Here is a 16,933-nt window from a genome sequence, read left to right as displayed (position 1 = left end):
CCCTTCTCCCCCATCCCCCACCCTTCTCCCCCACCCTCCCCGGCACCCACCCCTCCCCCCTTCTTCCCCTCCCCTTCTCCCCCATCCCTCCCCCTTCTCCCCCATCCCTCCCCCTTCTCCCCCATCCCTCCCCCTTCTCCCCCATCCCTCCCCCCTTCTCCCCCACCCCTCCCCCGTTCTCCCCCACCCCTCCCCCCTTCTCCCCCACCCCTCCCCCCCTTCTCCCCCACCCCTCCCCCCTTCTCCCCCCACCCCTCCCCCTTCTCCCCCCACCCCTCCCCTTCTCCCCCACCCCTCCCCCTTCTCCCCCCACCCCTCCCCCTTCTCCCTCCCTCTACCCTCGCTGTCAGAAACACAGACACTGACAGACAGAGAATGAGAGACACACAGACAGACAGAGAGATAGAGACACTGACAGAGACACACGTAGGGGGCATCCCAGCATGCTGTTGGAGGGCTCCCGGTGCTGCAGCCGGTAAGTAGAAAATGTTTTATTTATTGATTTAAAAAAAAAAAATTATTTCTTATTAATTTTTTTTGATTGATTTATTGGTTGATTTATTGATGTATTTATTATTGATGATGGCTCTTTATTTGTAAAACTGAAGTGTTTAATGTTTGTAAACTTCCCTTTAAACACCGCCCCCCCCCCCCCACCATTCCCTACGCCTGATTTGTAACTTACGCCTGATTTTTTAAAGTGTAGACAAGGTTTTTTCAAACGTACAAAAATATTCACTTACTCCATTCTAAGTTAGTTTGGAGTACATTTTCACTGTGGAAACTTTGAAATCAGGCGTCAGTGTCCGGACACGTCCCCTTTTGAAAACAAAATTCTGTTCCAAAGTGAAACTGTTCTACCTGACTAGAACTGCAGAAAACTAAATGTGGAGAATTCCGATTTCTAAGATACTCCGTTCTACACCAGTTGCTCCTAAAAATCAGGAGCAAATCATGTGGAAACTTGGGGCCCGTGTATGATGGAAATCTAGAAATCAAGTGTAAATATGAATTTTAGAATTTATGTGTTAACTTAAATTCATGGATGCCAATTACAGATATGATAGTTGTTGCTAACTGTAAAACTAATATTGATGGTTAGAATGATTTGGTTATATAACTGGAACTGTTGATTTAAAAACTGTTATGAAAATTTCTCAAAATCTTTCCCTGCCATCAGAGCCACAGATCTGCACGTGCAAACAGTATCCTGGCATGAAACTCCTCAGAACCTTTTTGCGACCTGCTTGATGACAGAATGCCTTTCCTTTTCTCGGCCCATTGCCAGAATTACTAGTGCAACATCTGTGCATTCCTTGTATTAAATACCTAGTTGAAATCTATTTAATTCCTTATACATATTTCTGGAGCATGACATGGTTTATGCTGTGCTTGAAAAGTGTAGCTCTTGATGAGCCGGCTATCGACTTCCCCTTCCATCTAGGATACAAAAGTAGTTGATGGCTTATTGCAGAATTTTGCAGTTGATTTAGTCATTCTAAATTGGTTTACTGTCTTGTATTCCAGTTTTCTGAAGGTCAATCAAGAATGCAATCAAGATCATCTGAGCACACATTAGGTATGTTTACTCGATTTTGCCTAAATGCAAGCAGCTTGACAACTGTATTGCTTTATTGTACATGTAGTCTCAATAATTAGCCGTTATCAAAAAAGTTGCTTATCACTAAAAGTATGCAGTCAATGTGAAGCTTCTCCCAACCAGACTGTGAATAAGCCCAATAAACACTGGGAAGCATTTCAAGGATATTTGATTACAAGACTAAGCACGTTACATTGATCTAATCTTGTGTGCATCATTGGCAAGGTCGCATTTGGGATGTTATGTACAGTTTTGAGCATGCAACCTCCAAAATGACACTCGATTGAGTAAGATCTCAAACAGCAGTAACAAGGCTGATTCCAAGACTTGCAGCTTATGTTGCAAAGAGATACTCACAAAACTGAACTTGGTTGCATCAGAGAAAATCATTGAAAGAGGACGCGATCCACGTCTTTAAAATTTTACAAGCTAGAAATAATATGGAACTCCAAGCTTAGAAATAGAGGACATAAGTATCAAATTAGAATAAACCTTCCCTCCCTAGAATAATGGATGTCTGCCACCAACTCTCAGCAAAAACAGTAATGCTATATTGGGTAATTGCTTTGAAAAGGAGCTGAATCTTGTTAGGAATAAGAATGAAAATTATAAAAAAAGAATACCTTGCATTTGTATAGCGCCTTTCATTACCTCAGGATATCCCAAAGTGCTTAATAGCTAATGAAGTACTTCAAAAAGTGTAGTCACTGTTATAATGTAGGAATCATTATGGATACAGATAGAACCATTGGACTTTACAGCATAGAAGGAGGCCATTTGACCCATGTCTAAATTCCCTCCCTAAACTACTTCTACGCCTCTCTAACTCCTTTAAGTTGCTCATTAAAACCTGCCTCTGACCAAACTTTAGGTCATCTGTCCTGATATCTCCTGTGGCTCGGTGTCAAAAATATTAATATTGATAGCGCTCTTGTTAAGTGCCTTGGAATGTTTTGGCTGGTTAAATGCGCTATATAAATGTAAGTTGTTGCTGTCTCTGCTGGCTCTTTACAAAGGAAATTTTGACTCTGTAATTTCCAGGTATTGTCCTGGTGAATCTACACTTTATGGGCCCAAGTTTCGGGCCGCGCCTAAAACGCGCAGCCCGGACCTGGGTGCCCGTTTTTCGCGCCACAAAGTGCGTCTAAATAAAACTTACCTATTCTCCGGCTCCCTGCAGGTCCTCTGGAGCTGGGCGTGGCGCAGCACAAGCTGTGGGGGGCGGAGCCAGGTCCCTGCGCTGAAAACAGTGCCGGGACCTCTGCACATGTGCGCTACAGTGCAGTAGCTCCAGGCGCCCAAAACTGTGGGAGGGGCCCTGGCCGAATGGCCTCACTGGGGCTGCGTGGATAAGGCTCACCTCCCACCCGACCGGGCCCGGCCGATCAGCCTCCTTCTCTCCCTCCCCTCCCCTCTCTCATCCTCCTCTCTCCCCCTACCCCCCTCCTCTTTCCCTCCCTCCTCTCTCTCCCTCTCTCCCTCTCTCCCTCCTCTCTCTTGCTCTCTACCTCCCTCCCTCTCCCCTGCCCTCCCTCCCTCCCTCTCTCCTTCCCTCCCTCTCTCCTTCCCTCCCTCTCTCCTTCCCTCCCTCTCTCTCTCTCCCTCTCCTTCCCCTCTCTCTCTCTCTCTCTCTCTCTCTCCTTCCCTCTCTCTCTCTCTCTCTCCTCCTTCTCTCTCTCTCTCTCTCTCTCTCTCTCTCTCTCTCTCTCTCCTTCCCTCTCTCTCTCTCTCTCTCCCTCCTTCTCTCTCTCTCTCTCTCTCTCTCTCTCTCTCTCTCTCTCTCTCTCTCTCTCTCCTTCCCTCCCTCCCTCCCTCCCTCCCTCCTTCTCTCTTTCTTTCCTTCCCTCCCTCCCTCTCTTCCCTCCCTCTCTCCTTCCCTCCCTCCCTCCCTCCTTCCCTCCCTCCCTCCTCTCTCCCTCCCTCCCTCCCTCCTCTCTCCCTCCCCCCTCCTCTCCTCCTCCCACCCCCCCACCCCCCTCCTCTCCTCCTCCCCCCCACCCCACCCCCCTCCTCTCCTCCTCCCCTCCCACCCACCCACTCTCCTCCTCCCCCCCACCCCACCCCCCTCCTCTCCTCCTCCTCCTCCCCCCGCCCCCAGCTCCTCTCCTTACTCTACTACTAGAAAGTTGTTGAGTCCAGTTCGTTAGATATATTCAGAAGGGAGTTAGATGTGGCCCTTACGGCTAAAGGGATCGGGGGTATGGAGAGAAAGCAGGAATGGGGTACTGAAGTTGCATGATCAGCCATGATCATATTGAATGGTGGTGCAGGCTCGAAGGGCCAAATGGCCTACTCCTGCACCTATTTTCTATGTTTCCTTCAGATTTTAATTATTGCTGGTTTTAACACAACTTTTTTTTTTACTTTTTCTTTCTATTTCTTTTTTCTCTCTTAATCCTGGATGTCTTTCCTTCTCTTTATGCCTCTTTCTGTACATGATTTGGCATTGAATTAACTATTCTAACTGACATTTCCTGGTTTAGACTCTGCGCACTGCATTAAGAATCCTTCAATCTAAGTGATTAAGGAGACATTTGCTTGCCCTGTTCAAACAGGTCCCTGCAGACAGTGCCGCACTGAAATGGATTTTTAATCACTGCAAATACCAGTGCAAAAGCCCAGAGAAAGTCTGTGGGCAAATGCAAGTGTAATGAACGGCTAGCGCCATTCGTTCGCCGCTGACCACAAAGTCCGGGCCATTACTTCATATTTCTTCACATTGAATTGCAATTGTTACTTGTCTGCCTTATCTGCTAACCTGTCTATGTACTCCTAAAGTTCTCCATGTAATCATTGCTGTTATCAAACCCCTACTTCTGTATCATCAGCAAGTTTTATTATACCCCAAATGCCAAGTCCAAATCATCTATATATACTGAACATTAAAGTGGCCCAGCATGGCCATCTATCGTACACCATTTGCAACCCTTTACAATCAGAGCAAAACCAACTAACCTTTGGTTTCTTGTCCTTCAACCCTTTCTATCCAGGATGCTACATTTCCACTTGTACCATGTTCCTAGATTTTTGTAACCAGCCTCCTGTGAGACACCTCATCAAACACTTTATTAAGCTCTTGACACTGAATTAGATGGTTTTGGGCTAAAACCTCACTCCAGAGACATGAGTTTGTAATCTAAGCTGACACCTCATGCAATTGTGAAAGACTACTGCACTGCCAGAGGCGCCACCTTTCGATGAGATGTTAAACCAAGGCCCTGTCTGCCCCTTTGGGTGGACATGAAAGATCTCTTAGCACTATTTGACGAGTAGCAGGGGCGTTTTCCCAGTGTCCGGACCAATATTTGTCTCTCATTCAACATCACTAAAACCGATTTTCTGATCATCTAATTTCTGGTTTTGGGACCTTATTTCGTGTGAAGTGCTGCTTCATTTCCTTGCAATACGACTGTAACTATACTTCAAAAGTACATTGGCCATGAAGCACTTTGGGATGTTCTAAGGTGTGAAAGTTGCTATATTAATGCAAATTCTTTTACGCCATTGTCTTCATTGCTCCACATCTTCCTTTACTTCATCTACATTGTCATTTCCACAATTATTTGTAAATTCTGATGATGAAACACAATGATTTCCATGGCTGGGCTCGGGGAAATTATCCCCTGAATACTGGGGATCGGTAAATAGTCTTGATTATCTTTTGGGAGTGAGGGACTATTTGTGGCAAGCTTTTTCTCAGGAGGTTAAAGAAGTGGATAAAAGTCTGAGCTGGGGCTATTTTACGGGATGTGTAGAAGGAGTGAGCTTGATGGGTTGATTGACTACTTTGTTCTTAAGATGCAAAATAAATTATAAATATACAATTTTATGACACTAAGTAATACTATACAGAAACTAACATGTATCATATTTAGTGAGCCAGCCCATTTTTACTGTGATTGTGGCTGACGTTTGAAGAAATCTTGACGCAGCAAAGGCTGTAGGTCCCGACAACATCACAGCTGTAGAGCTGTGCTCCAGAACTAACCATGTGTCTTGCCAAGCTGTTCTAGTACAGCTACAACACTGGCATCTACCCAACAGTGGAAAAATGCCCAGGTATCTCCTGTCTACAAAAAGCAGGATAGATCCAACCCAGTCAATTATAACGCTATTGGCCTACTCTCAATTACCAGTGAAGTAATGAAAGAGGTCATCGCCAGTGCTATCAAGCGGCATTTATTCACCTGCTCACCAATGCTCAATTTGGGTTCAGCTAGGACCACTCGACTCCAAACCTTATTATAGCCTTGGTCCAAACATAGACATGAGCTGAGTTCCAAGGGTAAGGTGAGAATGATTGCTCTTAACATCAAGGCTGCATTCAACCAAGTGTGTCACCAGGGAGCCCTCGTAAAACTGCAGTCAATGGGAATCGGGAAAACTCTCCACTGGCTGGAGTCATACTTAGCACAAAGGAAGATGGTTGTGGTTATTGGAGGCCAATCATCTCAGCCCCAGGACATCAATACTGCAGTATCCTGGGACCAGCAATCTTCAGCTGCTTTATCAGTGACCTTCCCTGCATCATAAGGTCAGAAATGGGGTGTTCGCTGTCTAGTTCCGTTTCCAATTCATCTGATAATGAAGCAGTCTGTGTTCACATGCAGTGAGCCCTGGACAACATTCAAGCTTGGGCTGATAAGTGGCTGAAAATTTGCGCCACACTTTTGCAAGTAATGCCGATCTCCAACAAGAGAGAGCCTAACCAAGTCTCCTTGACATTCAGTGGCATGACCACCACCATTAACATCCTGGAGGTCACCATTGACCAGAAACTCACTGTTGCTGATGGGTTAAAAAGAAGACTTCTCTTCAAGGTGGATGGGTGCAGCTGTAACAAGACTCGAAGCTCAACATGATCCAGGACATAGCAGTCCACTTGATCGGCACCCCATCCAAAAGCTTAAACATTACTGTGGCTGCAGTGTTTACTATGGACAGAATGCACTGCAGCAATTCACCAACAGTTCTTCGGCAGCACCTCCCAAAGGCGTGATTTCCAACACTTAGAAGGACAAGAGCAGCTGGTGCATGAGAACACCATCACCTCCAAGTTCCCCGCCAAGTAACACATCATCCCGACTTTGACATTTATCTCCATACCTTTATTGTCACTTGGTCAATATCCTGGAACTCTCCCTAACAGCATTGTGGGAATGCCTTCACCATATGGACAGCAACAACTCAAGAAGGCCTACCATCACCTTCTTAAAGGTAATTAGGGATGGGCAATAAATGCCAGCCTTGCCAGTATTCATATAATGAGAATAATTTTTTTTAAAGGCTGCTATGCAGATCGGAAAATACAAGCGCACTTACAGTATGCATGCCGTAAATTAGAATCACTTCTCTTGCTCAATTGTGACCTTGTGGATTAATGTTTATATTTTGTTGAATTATTTTACTTTTTACCAAGGAGTGCCACAGTGTTCGCTGGGTATTATGAAAGATGCATGGCAGCTGCTACGACAGTGCATTAGCCCACCAGAGAATTCCCAGGCAACTACATTTGCACCTTTTCTGAATGATATCTTTCAATTCCTCTGTGGACATCTTACTCAGACTTCAAATCTGGTAGAACAAGAAACTGGCAAGGAGGCTGACCCTAAGGCAATTATCACAGCAATGGGTCACCAGCAACAAAGGGCAGAGGTAGGTGTTCCAATTGGTAAAATCAGTGCATATAATAATGCAAGTGTAGGGATTCATCTTTGTGCAGATATTACAAATATATGACTGTAATGATTGGGAGCATTCAGGAACGACTACTGGATTAAAAAAAATATATATTATTCTAGAATACTGGCCCGCTATTAATTTGAATATAATGTGCCATGACAGTAATCGTTCAGCAATATATTATATCATAGAATTGTAGACATTTATAGCACAAAAATATGCCATTTGACCTATTACACATCTCTCAGCTCTGTGAATGTTATTTATTTCGAACCCTGCCCTTTTTCCATTCCATTTTAATATTTTTATTTTTAAAATATTTATCTGCCTTCCCATTAAAAGCTATTATGGATTTTGCTATCACTGCTGGTTTTCCATGTCCTAACAACTCTGTGTATTAAAAAAAGATTCTCCTAACTCTTAATTTGTTCTTTTCATGATGATAAGTTTATGCCCTCTAGTTCCCTTTGTTATTAGAACTCGTCATAATTTTGAATACCTCTATCCAATAACTTAATTTTCTTTAGGTACAGATAATTGGGCTGGAATTTCAATTGGAGGCTTTTTCAGCGAAGCGGTAAATTTTGCGCCGGGAAATGGTTTGTGTTTGCAGCCACAAAATTCAGCAGCTGGGCCGATGTGTGGCGTGGAGAGCTAAGCGAGGCATTCCACATCTCTCTTAGGGCGCTAGGCCGGCTGAGCAACTAAAAATCCATTGCTCAAGAGCTGGCCTCGGGACGTCCTAAGAGAGGCTTCCCTGGAAAACAAAAATCCCAAAAACATTCCCAATACCTTGCTTACCCCATATAAAGATAAATCGCAAAAATTAAAAAAAAAACAATCACACTTACTTACCTCATGTCCCTCACCGCCGCCGGAACATCTCGGACTGTCCTGTCCACTTTCCCAGGTGGTCCCACTCTATAGGGTCAGCGCGAAACAAGAATCATAGCGCTGTGGAAATTGGGCGTGTTGCACACTGGCTCGACGCTCTTGGCGGTACTGCTCAGCGCCCCCGCAAAACAGGCACCAAATTTCCTGATGGGATGCTGGAAGCTGGCCGCTCTGCTGGAAAACACTTGCATATCCATAACTGCCCCTCTGGGATGGCAATAGAGGCGCAAGCCCACCGAAAATCCATCCCCAGGGATTTTAAAATTATGGTAACCTATTACCATCTACTAATTTATCTCACTATTTGAATTTTAAAGTAAAATTTTGCTTTCTTTGTTATAGCTCCGCCTTGAAGCCCTTTGCCAGATTTCATCTTTTCTCTCGGAAATGGAGGGTAAAAGTGGCTCCTCATTGGACACTTCAGGACTGCCGTTAAAGTCCACTGGTCTTCTACTGACAGTACAGTTGCAGTTTTTAACTGGCTGCTTTGATCTGGGAACAGCAAACATCAAACAGAATTGTGGAAAGCTCCAGCATTATATGGTAAATAAAATCATAATTCCACAAGAGAGAAAAGTGATGAATGAAAACATATGAAGTGTTTAAATACAATTATTTTGTACAAGTGTGTTGAATGAAATTATGACTATAAATATTATTCACCTCAATTAAATGGCAACTGGCAAGTTCTGTACTTGGGCATAAATATAATTCAATTTGCACTTGTTCGAGTATATAAGGAAAATGCAAGTTGTGTTCTCCTAATGTGTTCTCTTGGCCCCCACCATAGGATGTAACACAAGCTGCCCATGGAGGTACACAGACGGAGCTCCAGGCCGCAGCACATAAACTTTACCAACATTTGGTTTCAGCTCTGAAAAGGGGACTTGCAACTGGAAAGGAACTCTCAGGTTTCAAAATAATTGTTTTAATTTGGAGATAATGATGATTTAATAAATTAGAAGAATTTTATTCACTAGTGTCATTCGTAATAGCAGGGAGCTTTTTGACAGTTTTCCTTTCACCCTCTCCTCCCACTCCACAAAAAAACAAACAGTGGACAAAGGGTTATCAGAAAAAGTGCATCTAATTCACCAGGAAAGTAAGTAGTTTGGATGGAATGCTGCATTCCTAGACCAACAAGATGTCTTGAACAAATGGCCATAGGACCACCATAGAAATTAAAGTGACTGAATAAACTAAATGTTATGGAATATAAGTTTGCTTTCTTGACTTTCAAAGCGTACTTGTTGGTTACATGCTTCCAACGGCTAGCATCAGGAACTTGCAGAATTTGGTTGTCTACATTTTTTAATTATAAAAGTGCTAATGTAGGATTGTTGAAAACTAGCAAATGTGTCCCACTATACTTGAAGGGCGCCATTTTTCAAGAAATCCTTGAATTTTGCAGCACAGAAGGAGCTGTGTATCCATTTTTCAGTTGAAAGATTGAAAAGTCAATTCAAATCTATCTCCTACACAGTGTTTGGGATTTAGGGCAATTTTTTAAAAAATATAAAAGCTGGAAAACTGTATAAATGGTTAATTTTGAGTGTTTGAGGACTTTCTGTTTATTAAAGATTGTGTAAGTCAAAAAACTCATGAATAGTGCCCTAAGTCCTTTTAAGGCAGGATGTGAAGATGACCGGGATGGTGATTTTGTAGTGAGTAACAGCAAAAAGGTGGCTGCATATGGACCGAGGAAGGAGGCTAACAGACAGGATCTCATGGAGGGTGGGGTGGGGTGGTGCCTGACAGCACAAAAGGGGAGTTTGGGTCCTTTCCTCCTATGCTTCCCTTCCTCCTATGCCTTCCTCACCCACAGGTCAACTAGACTCCACCTCACAATATTGCATATCCCAATAACTGTCAGACTCTCTTCCTTCCCTGTCCAAAGGTCTCGGGCACTCTCTAAGTCCTGTTATACCCCAGGTTCCCTTTCTCCAGAATTCTCTCTTTCCTCCTCCCCCCCCCCCCCCCGCCCCAGCCCCCCTCAAAATCAGTAGATTTTTTTGACAGTGGGTCGAATGGGTGATCTCTGATCCAACCTGACCCACAGAGGATGGTGACACAATTAAACCAATTATTGGGTTGTTGCCAGACCCTTTACAAAGCTAGGTGGGATAGTAAGCTGTGAGGAGAACAGAGTCTGCAAAGGGCTATATATAGACTGAGTGAGTTGGCGGTAAGGTGGCAGATGGAGTATAATGTAGGGAAATGTGAGGTTATTCACTTTGGTAGAAAGAATAGAAAAACAATATTTTTTAAAGGGTGAGAAACTTTTAAATATTGGTGTTCAGAGAGATTTGGTTGTCCTCATGCAAGAAAAACAGAAAGCTTAGCATGTAAGTACAGCAAGCAATAAGGAAGGCAAATGACATGTTGGCCTTTATTGCATGGGGGTTGGAGTATAAGAGTATTAAGTTTTGCTGCAATTGTACAGGACCTTGGTGAGACCATACCTGGAGTACTGTGCACAGTTTTGGCCTCCTTATCTAAGGAAGGAGATACTTGCCTTGGAGGTGGTGCAACGAAGGTTCACGAGATTGATTCCTGGGATGAGTGGGCTGTGCTATAATGAGAATGTGTAGAATGGGCCTAAACTCTCTGGAGTTTAGAAGAATGAGAGGTGATCTCATTGAAACATACAAGATTCTGAAGGGGATTGACAGGGTGGATGCTGAGAGGTTATTTCCCCTGGTTGGAGAGTCTAAAACTAGGGGGCACAGTCTCAGGATAAGGGGTCGGCCATTTAAAACTGAGCTGAGGAGGTATTTCTTCACTCAGAGGGTTGTGAATCTTTGGAACTCTGCTCCAGAGAGCTGTGGATGCTGAGTATATTCAAGGCCGAGATAGATAGATTTTTGGACTCTAGGGGAATCGAGGGATATGGAAATCAGGCAGGAAAGTGGAGTTGAGGTTGATGATCAGCCATGATCTCAGATTGGCGGAGCAGGCTCTAAGGGCTGTAATGCCTACTCCTGCTCCCATTTCTTACGATCTTAATGCTTTTAACCTTACCGTTTAACTTTTAATTGCTCGCCCACTGGGTCTACGCTGCTCGGGTACCATGTCTGTGAACCTGAAGCGGGGATTGAATGGCCATTGCTCCTGCTGATTACTTGACAGCTTCAAATGTACAGTAAAAGCTCCCACTGGACAGATCATCACTTTCCTCAGCCACAAGCTGTTTCTCAGTCGATTTCCAGCACAGTTTCTGCACACTTTCCACTCCCCGTCCACTCTCATCTCATTGGAAATACTCTCTCACCATTGACAGAATGCTTCTGTCATCTCTACTTCACTTGCCATCTACTCCATCAACATGGGTGCCCTTTATACTGTCTCACTTTGGTTCATCAGAATCCGACCACGATAAGCAGCACCAACAATGACACCAACCTTCTCTGCAATCATCTGATGCTGCATAGGACAGAGAGCATCACCACCTAAGCACACTGCTGCCCAGGAGGCCAGTGATGGCCTCACCATGGCCAGATTTACTTCAGTTGACTCTGTACACCCTGGTCACCACATGATGCGCCAGGTTGGCACCACCCCACACCAACACCATAAATCTACAATGTCTAAGCCATCCTTTTACACTCACCGCCATTGCGGGGAATACCGTTATGTTTCACCATTTACTACAGTTCACTAAACTACTTCCAGAAGTGCACACAAATATGTCCAAGAACGCAAAGTATTGAAAATAAAGGTTTCAGTGTTTGACAGCACAGTAACAGAAACTTTACATGAACATTGGATAAAACACCCAAGTGACTACCCTTGTGTGTTGTTAGTTGGTATGCTTGCAAAAGGATGAGGGTGAGTGTGAGGGATGGTGAGTGAGATGGGGATGTGATAATGTAGATAGAGAGGGATGGGTGGAGGTGTGAGTAAGGATGTGCAGGAGTACGGTAGGGAAGGCAGAGTGAAGAGGATGTGATAAGAGGCACAGCAGGTTGAAGGTGAGTGAGGCTTTGTACAAACATTTCGTGATCTAATGAGATAATTGAAAGATTTGCATCACTGCATCCAGTTCCTTCTGACGACAACCCTGCTTGTGACCTCCTCTGCAATGTGCAACGAGGCTGTCTTGGTCTCCTGAGAAGGTCTCTTCTGCCCATTGGAGGAAAGGTGACCACCCTGTGTGCTGTGACTCCCTCCATAAGCATATGGAAGGAGTCTTGGGAGAAGCTGGGTGCAGCCCTGCACCTTTGTGCAGTGATTGCCGGTGTTTGCAGCACTTCAATGCTGTAGAACACGGACAGCACAAATGTCAAAAGAAAGTCGGCCATGGTCCTTTAAGAAAACCGACTGATGATGCATCATCAAATGACGTCACCAGACCCGCTTTCTCTAATTGGACCGGGAAACACGCTGACCCGCCGTCAACATCGCTCACACTGGACCCGCTGAGGTGAGCAAAATCTTCATCTTAGTTCAATTTTCAATCAATTTAAAAAAAAAAAAATTTATTTTATTTTTTTTATTCGTTGCCAATCTTTCCAATTCTTTGTCAGATCACAAACGCCAGAGGTCACCTTGCACCTGTCAAGGATCACTCTGCGCCAATGCTCTTAGCCAAAAGGCCTAGAGCCCAAGCACCGTTCCTGGAAGTACTGCAATACCAGGTTCGTGCCATGGAGGTAGATGGGTCAAGCCACCCCACCCACCTCCTATTTCCAATTTTCAATCAAATACCCCAGTTGAATTTTGAAGCCAGCTAATTACTCATTTGTGTTTTGCTGATGGTTAGAAGATACTTACTAATTCCTTGCACCTTTTGAGATAGAGGTTCTAATTGCTAACATCTATGAGACAGAGCAAAAATCAGAAAGGGGTAGAGATGAAAGCAAACTGTGATTGTCAGTCCTCATTCTAATTTGATTTTCTAAAGAAAACATAACTAGTCGATTTTTGAAAGCAAACCAAGCTTCCTTGAGGGAAACTGAGGGAAGAAGGCTTGGCATGGAACTGTCACTTTTGGGAGGAAGGGTTGGATAATTAAGGGTGATGTGAATGACAGTGGAAGCAAGTGGGAGGGGAATGTACAGGGGTTGAGAAAGTAGTTCAAAGGAAAAGATGTAGGAGTTGTGATAGGAGTGTGGACATGGTAGCGAGGGGAGGAGGTCACATGAAGGTGAAAGGGTTGGGGGCCATGATGGGAGTGAGCAGGTGAGAAGAAGCTTGTGATTGGGAGTGGGGTTGGGAAGTGAGCTGCTGAGCGCTACAGTTTCCCCACAATCCCATCACAAATGCAGTCTGCAGCCTTTGGTGGCTCCTTTCCCTACCATTTCCACCTGAAAGGAAAGAGAAGCAGAAGCAACTAAGCAGATGAAACAGCTACAAGACAGCAGAGACAGGTAAAAGACTAACCATATTCTCCGACTTACCATGTGCAACAACGTAGGAGATCGACGAGTAAATATAAAAATTCAAACTTGTAATACAAAGCTTAAGTATTTGCAATACAATTTTGAGGGCCTGCCTTTGCTCAGGGTGTATGCAATGACATCAAAAATCACTCCCACAATGAAATTTGAATCTTAAATCTAAGGAACTAATAGAATATCACTTAAGTGCATTTAGTCATTTCTTCCTGCAGGTGCGTTGTACCAAATGTATCAAAAATTGGTACAGTCCATAACTTAAATATTACAATATCTAATTAACCGGCTGTCAACTTTTATGAGTGCTAAGTGCAGTGATTCACCACCTCAACCAAACATTAGTCCCTTGCACTCCCCAAACAAGGTCCACATATTCGACTGAAATCTGTCTTTTTCAGTCTCTTCGTCCTCTGTTTCTGATCCTTCAGCGAGCCCCTCGCTCAGTCTCTGATCCTTGGGTGTCTCTCCCTCTGTCTCTGATCCTTCAGTATGCGCCTCTCCCTCTATCTAGTTTATACATAAAGCACAGCAGAGGGCCAACGTACAGGAGAATGCAAGGCATAGATGGAACTGTATTTCAACATGACTCTGCGTCTTCAGAAGCAGAGAATTAAAAAAAAATGGGAGTGAGGGTCACCCCCTCTTTCAATAATTGACATCAAAATTTGCTTCATTTCTCCAGTCTCCAAAACCATAAGTGGGAGAAAGGAAAGAATAAGGAATTGAAACACAAGACTGGAATGTGCTCACAAGACTGAATTGGCCAAATTTATTTAACGTTAAACTCTCATGACTTCAAATTCAATACTGAGTTAATCCTAGTCATTAAAATGTATATTTATTTAAAACTGACTTTTTAAAAATGAGCTTTTTCTACCTTTTGCTGAATTTTATTAAAACTAAGTTATGTATGCATATTAAAATTTTAATGTTTAACAAAACTGTAAAATTATTTTGGACTGGTACTATGTAGACTAATCCTGTTTTAACGATATCCAATGGTTTTTCACAATTTCTCTGAATTCTATAAAATGTATTTGTTGCAGGAGCCCAGCAACATCTTTTGTTGGCGACCATATTTGCCTTAAACATCCGATACCAGCCTACTGACCTATCAGTGGTTATTAACAGCGGTCTTCTAGAAGCCCTTTCAAAGCTGACAAATTCCTGCCTTCTAGTAAACCAGCGTTGGCTGATGGCTTCAGTATCCGGCCATTCCCAGCTAAATGTGGCATTAAAACTCGCCGGTGCGAGGCTTCTGCAGATTTTAGCTATCACTGCCAGGTAAGTTGTCAATACAAGATATAGAAACTTAGGGCTCAATTTTCCACAAAACATTTTTTTGGCGTACTTGAAGAGTTGCGCCCGATATTTTTGTGGGCGAAGTACACCCAAAAAAAAGGTGCTGTAAGTTTCCCCGTTAGATCTCTTCATTTTGGTGTGGCCTAACCCAAGGGGGGGTGGAGCCATGATCTGCGCCTAAAAGATCAGGCTGCCATGGTAACCAGGGACACAATGCGAGCTGAGGCTGCAAAGTGAAGCATACATCCACTTCCCAACACATTAAAAAAATTGAAGAAGACATAACACCACCTTACCTCCAACCCCGCCTGATGGTGCCTGTCCAGTCGCGCTCTCGCTCTAGCTCAATTATTTTTCAATTCTTTCAGTGTGTCCGGGCATCTGCTGCGCCGCTTTCCTTGCCTCAGCTGGCCAAACTTGCTTAAATGGCCAAAAGTGGCGTAGGTGGCTGGTTACGCCCCCTTGGGTTGAAAAAAAAACTGACTTAAAACATTTGTAACTAACTGAGTTACGCTGGTGCAAATTGATTGGGGAAACTGGGGATTTTTAAGTTAGGCCAGAAAAAGCAGCCTGCTCAAAAAAAACGGCACAAATACTGGGGAAAATTGAGCCCTTAGAGTGAAGTTTAACTAAAGAATGTATTGAACTTGCTAATAGCCTTCTGATGGTATAAAATTCTACATATGCAGTTGGATTGTAACCATTGCTACAATATATGGGTTTATATTTTGTTTTTGTTTGTAGCGCAAACAACGTTCCAATAAACTAATAGCCATTTAATTTCAATCTTTCCTGATCTATTGTGGTTTAATTACACTGCTAAGAGTGTTGAACACTGGTTTACAGGTTGTGTTATCTCAAAGAAGGAAATTACTTATGTTGCTTGCATTTGTCATTGTAATACAGATCTTGATTTTCCCATGTAATTAGTCACTAATCTTCAATGCTTTCCTTTAACCTATTTGTACACTTGTTAACCAGTTGCACCAATGGTTAAACTGCAACCATCATTTCTTAGCTTTTGCCTTTTTTTCAGTCATGTATACTTCATTTCCCTTTTTCATGCAATTCCCTATATATGGGCTCAATTTTCCCCGGTCATTTGCACCGTTTTTTTTGGAGCGCGCCGTTTTTTCTGGTGCATCTATTTTTTTCCAAGTTTCCCCCTGCAATTAGTGCCGACTAACTGACTTAGTTATGATTTTTCTAGGCTATTTTTCTTTTAATGTCATAGTTCCCTCATGTCTGCGCCGTTTTTTTTCAATTTTTCGCACTTTGGCCAACATTTATTCCTCTTAGGTGGGCGTATCTGGCTACTCCCGAAATACCTTCTGGGCACTTAAGAAAACCAGCGCACATTCACAAATCTGTGCTGGAGGACACCATTTTTTTAAATCGAAGATTTTGGAGGGAGTCAAGAACACTGTCAAAATCAATAATAAATTTAAACTTTTTTTTAACCTGTCAACGTAGAATTGTAAATTTGTTGGTTTTCAGAAGTTTTCTCTTTTTTTTACTCACTCACACACCACCACCAAACGTCTTGAAGCAGGGCTGGAGGGTCGTAGGTTACATAAGAACATAAGATATAGGAACAGGAGTAGGCCATATGGCCCTTCGAGCCTGCTCTGCCATTCAATAGGATTATGGCTGATCTGATCATGGACTCGGCTCCACTTCCCCGCCCGCTCCCCATAACCCCTTATCCACTTATCGTTTAAGAAACTGTCTATTTCTGTCTTAAATTTATTCAATGTCCCAGCTTCCACAGCTCTCTGAGGCAGCGAATTCCGCAGATTTACAACCCTCAGAGAAGAAATTTCTCCTCATCTCTGTTTTAAATGGGCGGCCCCTTATTCTAAAATCATGCCCTCTAGTTCTAGTCTTCCCCATCAGTGGAAACATTCTCTCTGCATCCACCTTGTCAAGCCCCCTTATAATCTTATACGTTTCGATAAGATCACCTCTCATTCTTCTCAATTCCAATGAGTAGAGGCCCAACCTACTCAACCTTTCCTCAGAAGTCAACCCCTCAGCCCGGAATCAACCTAGTGAACCT

General features: G+C 43.5%; 1 protein-coding gene across 1 annotated transcript in view; it reads left to right on the top strand.

Annotated features, from left to right (window-relative positions):
- The window catches only part of LOC139228820 (probable E3 ubiquitin-protein ligase HERC1), a 426,955-nt gene that overhangs the window by 55,093 nt on the left and 354,929 nt on the right, over positions 1 to 16,933 (top strand). The window contains exons 18-22 of the mRNA XM_070860235.1: positions 1,528 to 1,579; positions 7,020 to 7,255; positions 8,519 to 8,719; positions 8,967 to 9,087; positions 14,619 to 14,856. Of these exons, the coding sequence (XP_070716336.1) occupies positions 1,528 to 1,579; positions 7,020 to 7,255; positions 8,519 to 8,719; positions 8,967 to 9,087; positions 14,619 to 14,856 (848 nt within the window). The remainder of the gene's footprint in view (positions 1 to 1,527; positions 1,580 to 7,019; positions 7,256 to 8,518; positions 8,720 to 8,966; positions 9,088 to 14,618; positions 14,857 to 16,933) is intronic.

This window comes from Pristiophorus japonicus, chromosome 2, assembly GCF_044704955.1.
Source record: "Pristiophorus japonicus isolate sPriJap1 chromosome 2, sPriJap1.hap1, whole genome shotgun sequence".
In the NCBI taxonomy this organism is placed as follows: Eukaryota; Metazoa; Chordata; class Chondrichthyes; family Pristiophoridae; genus Pristiophorus; species Pristiophorus japonicus.
The sequence above is the reverse complement of the archived record's forward strand: the minus strand, read 5'-3'. Positions and strand labels throughout refer to the sequence as shown.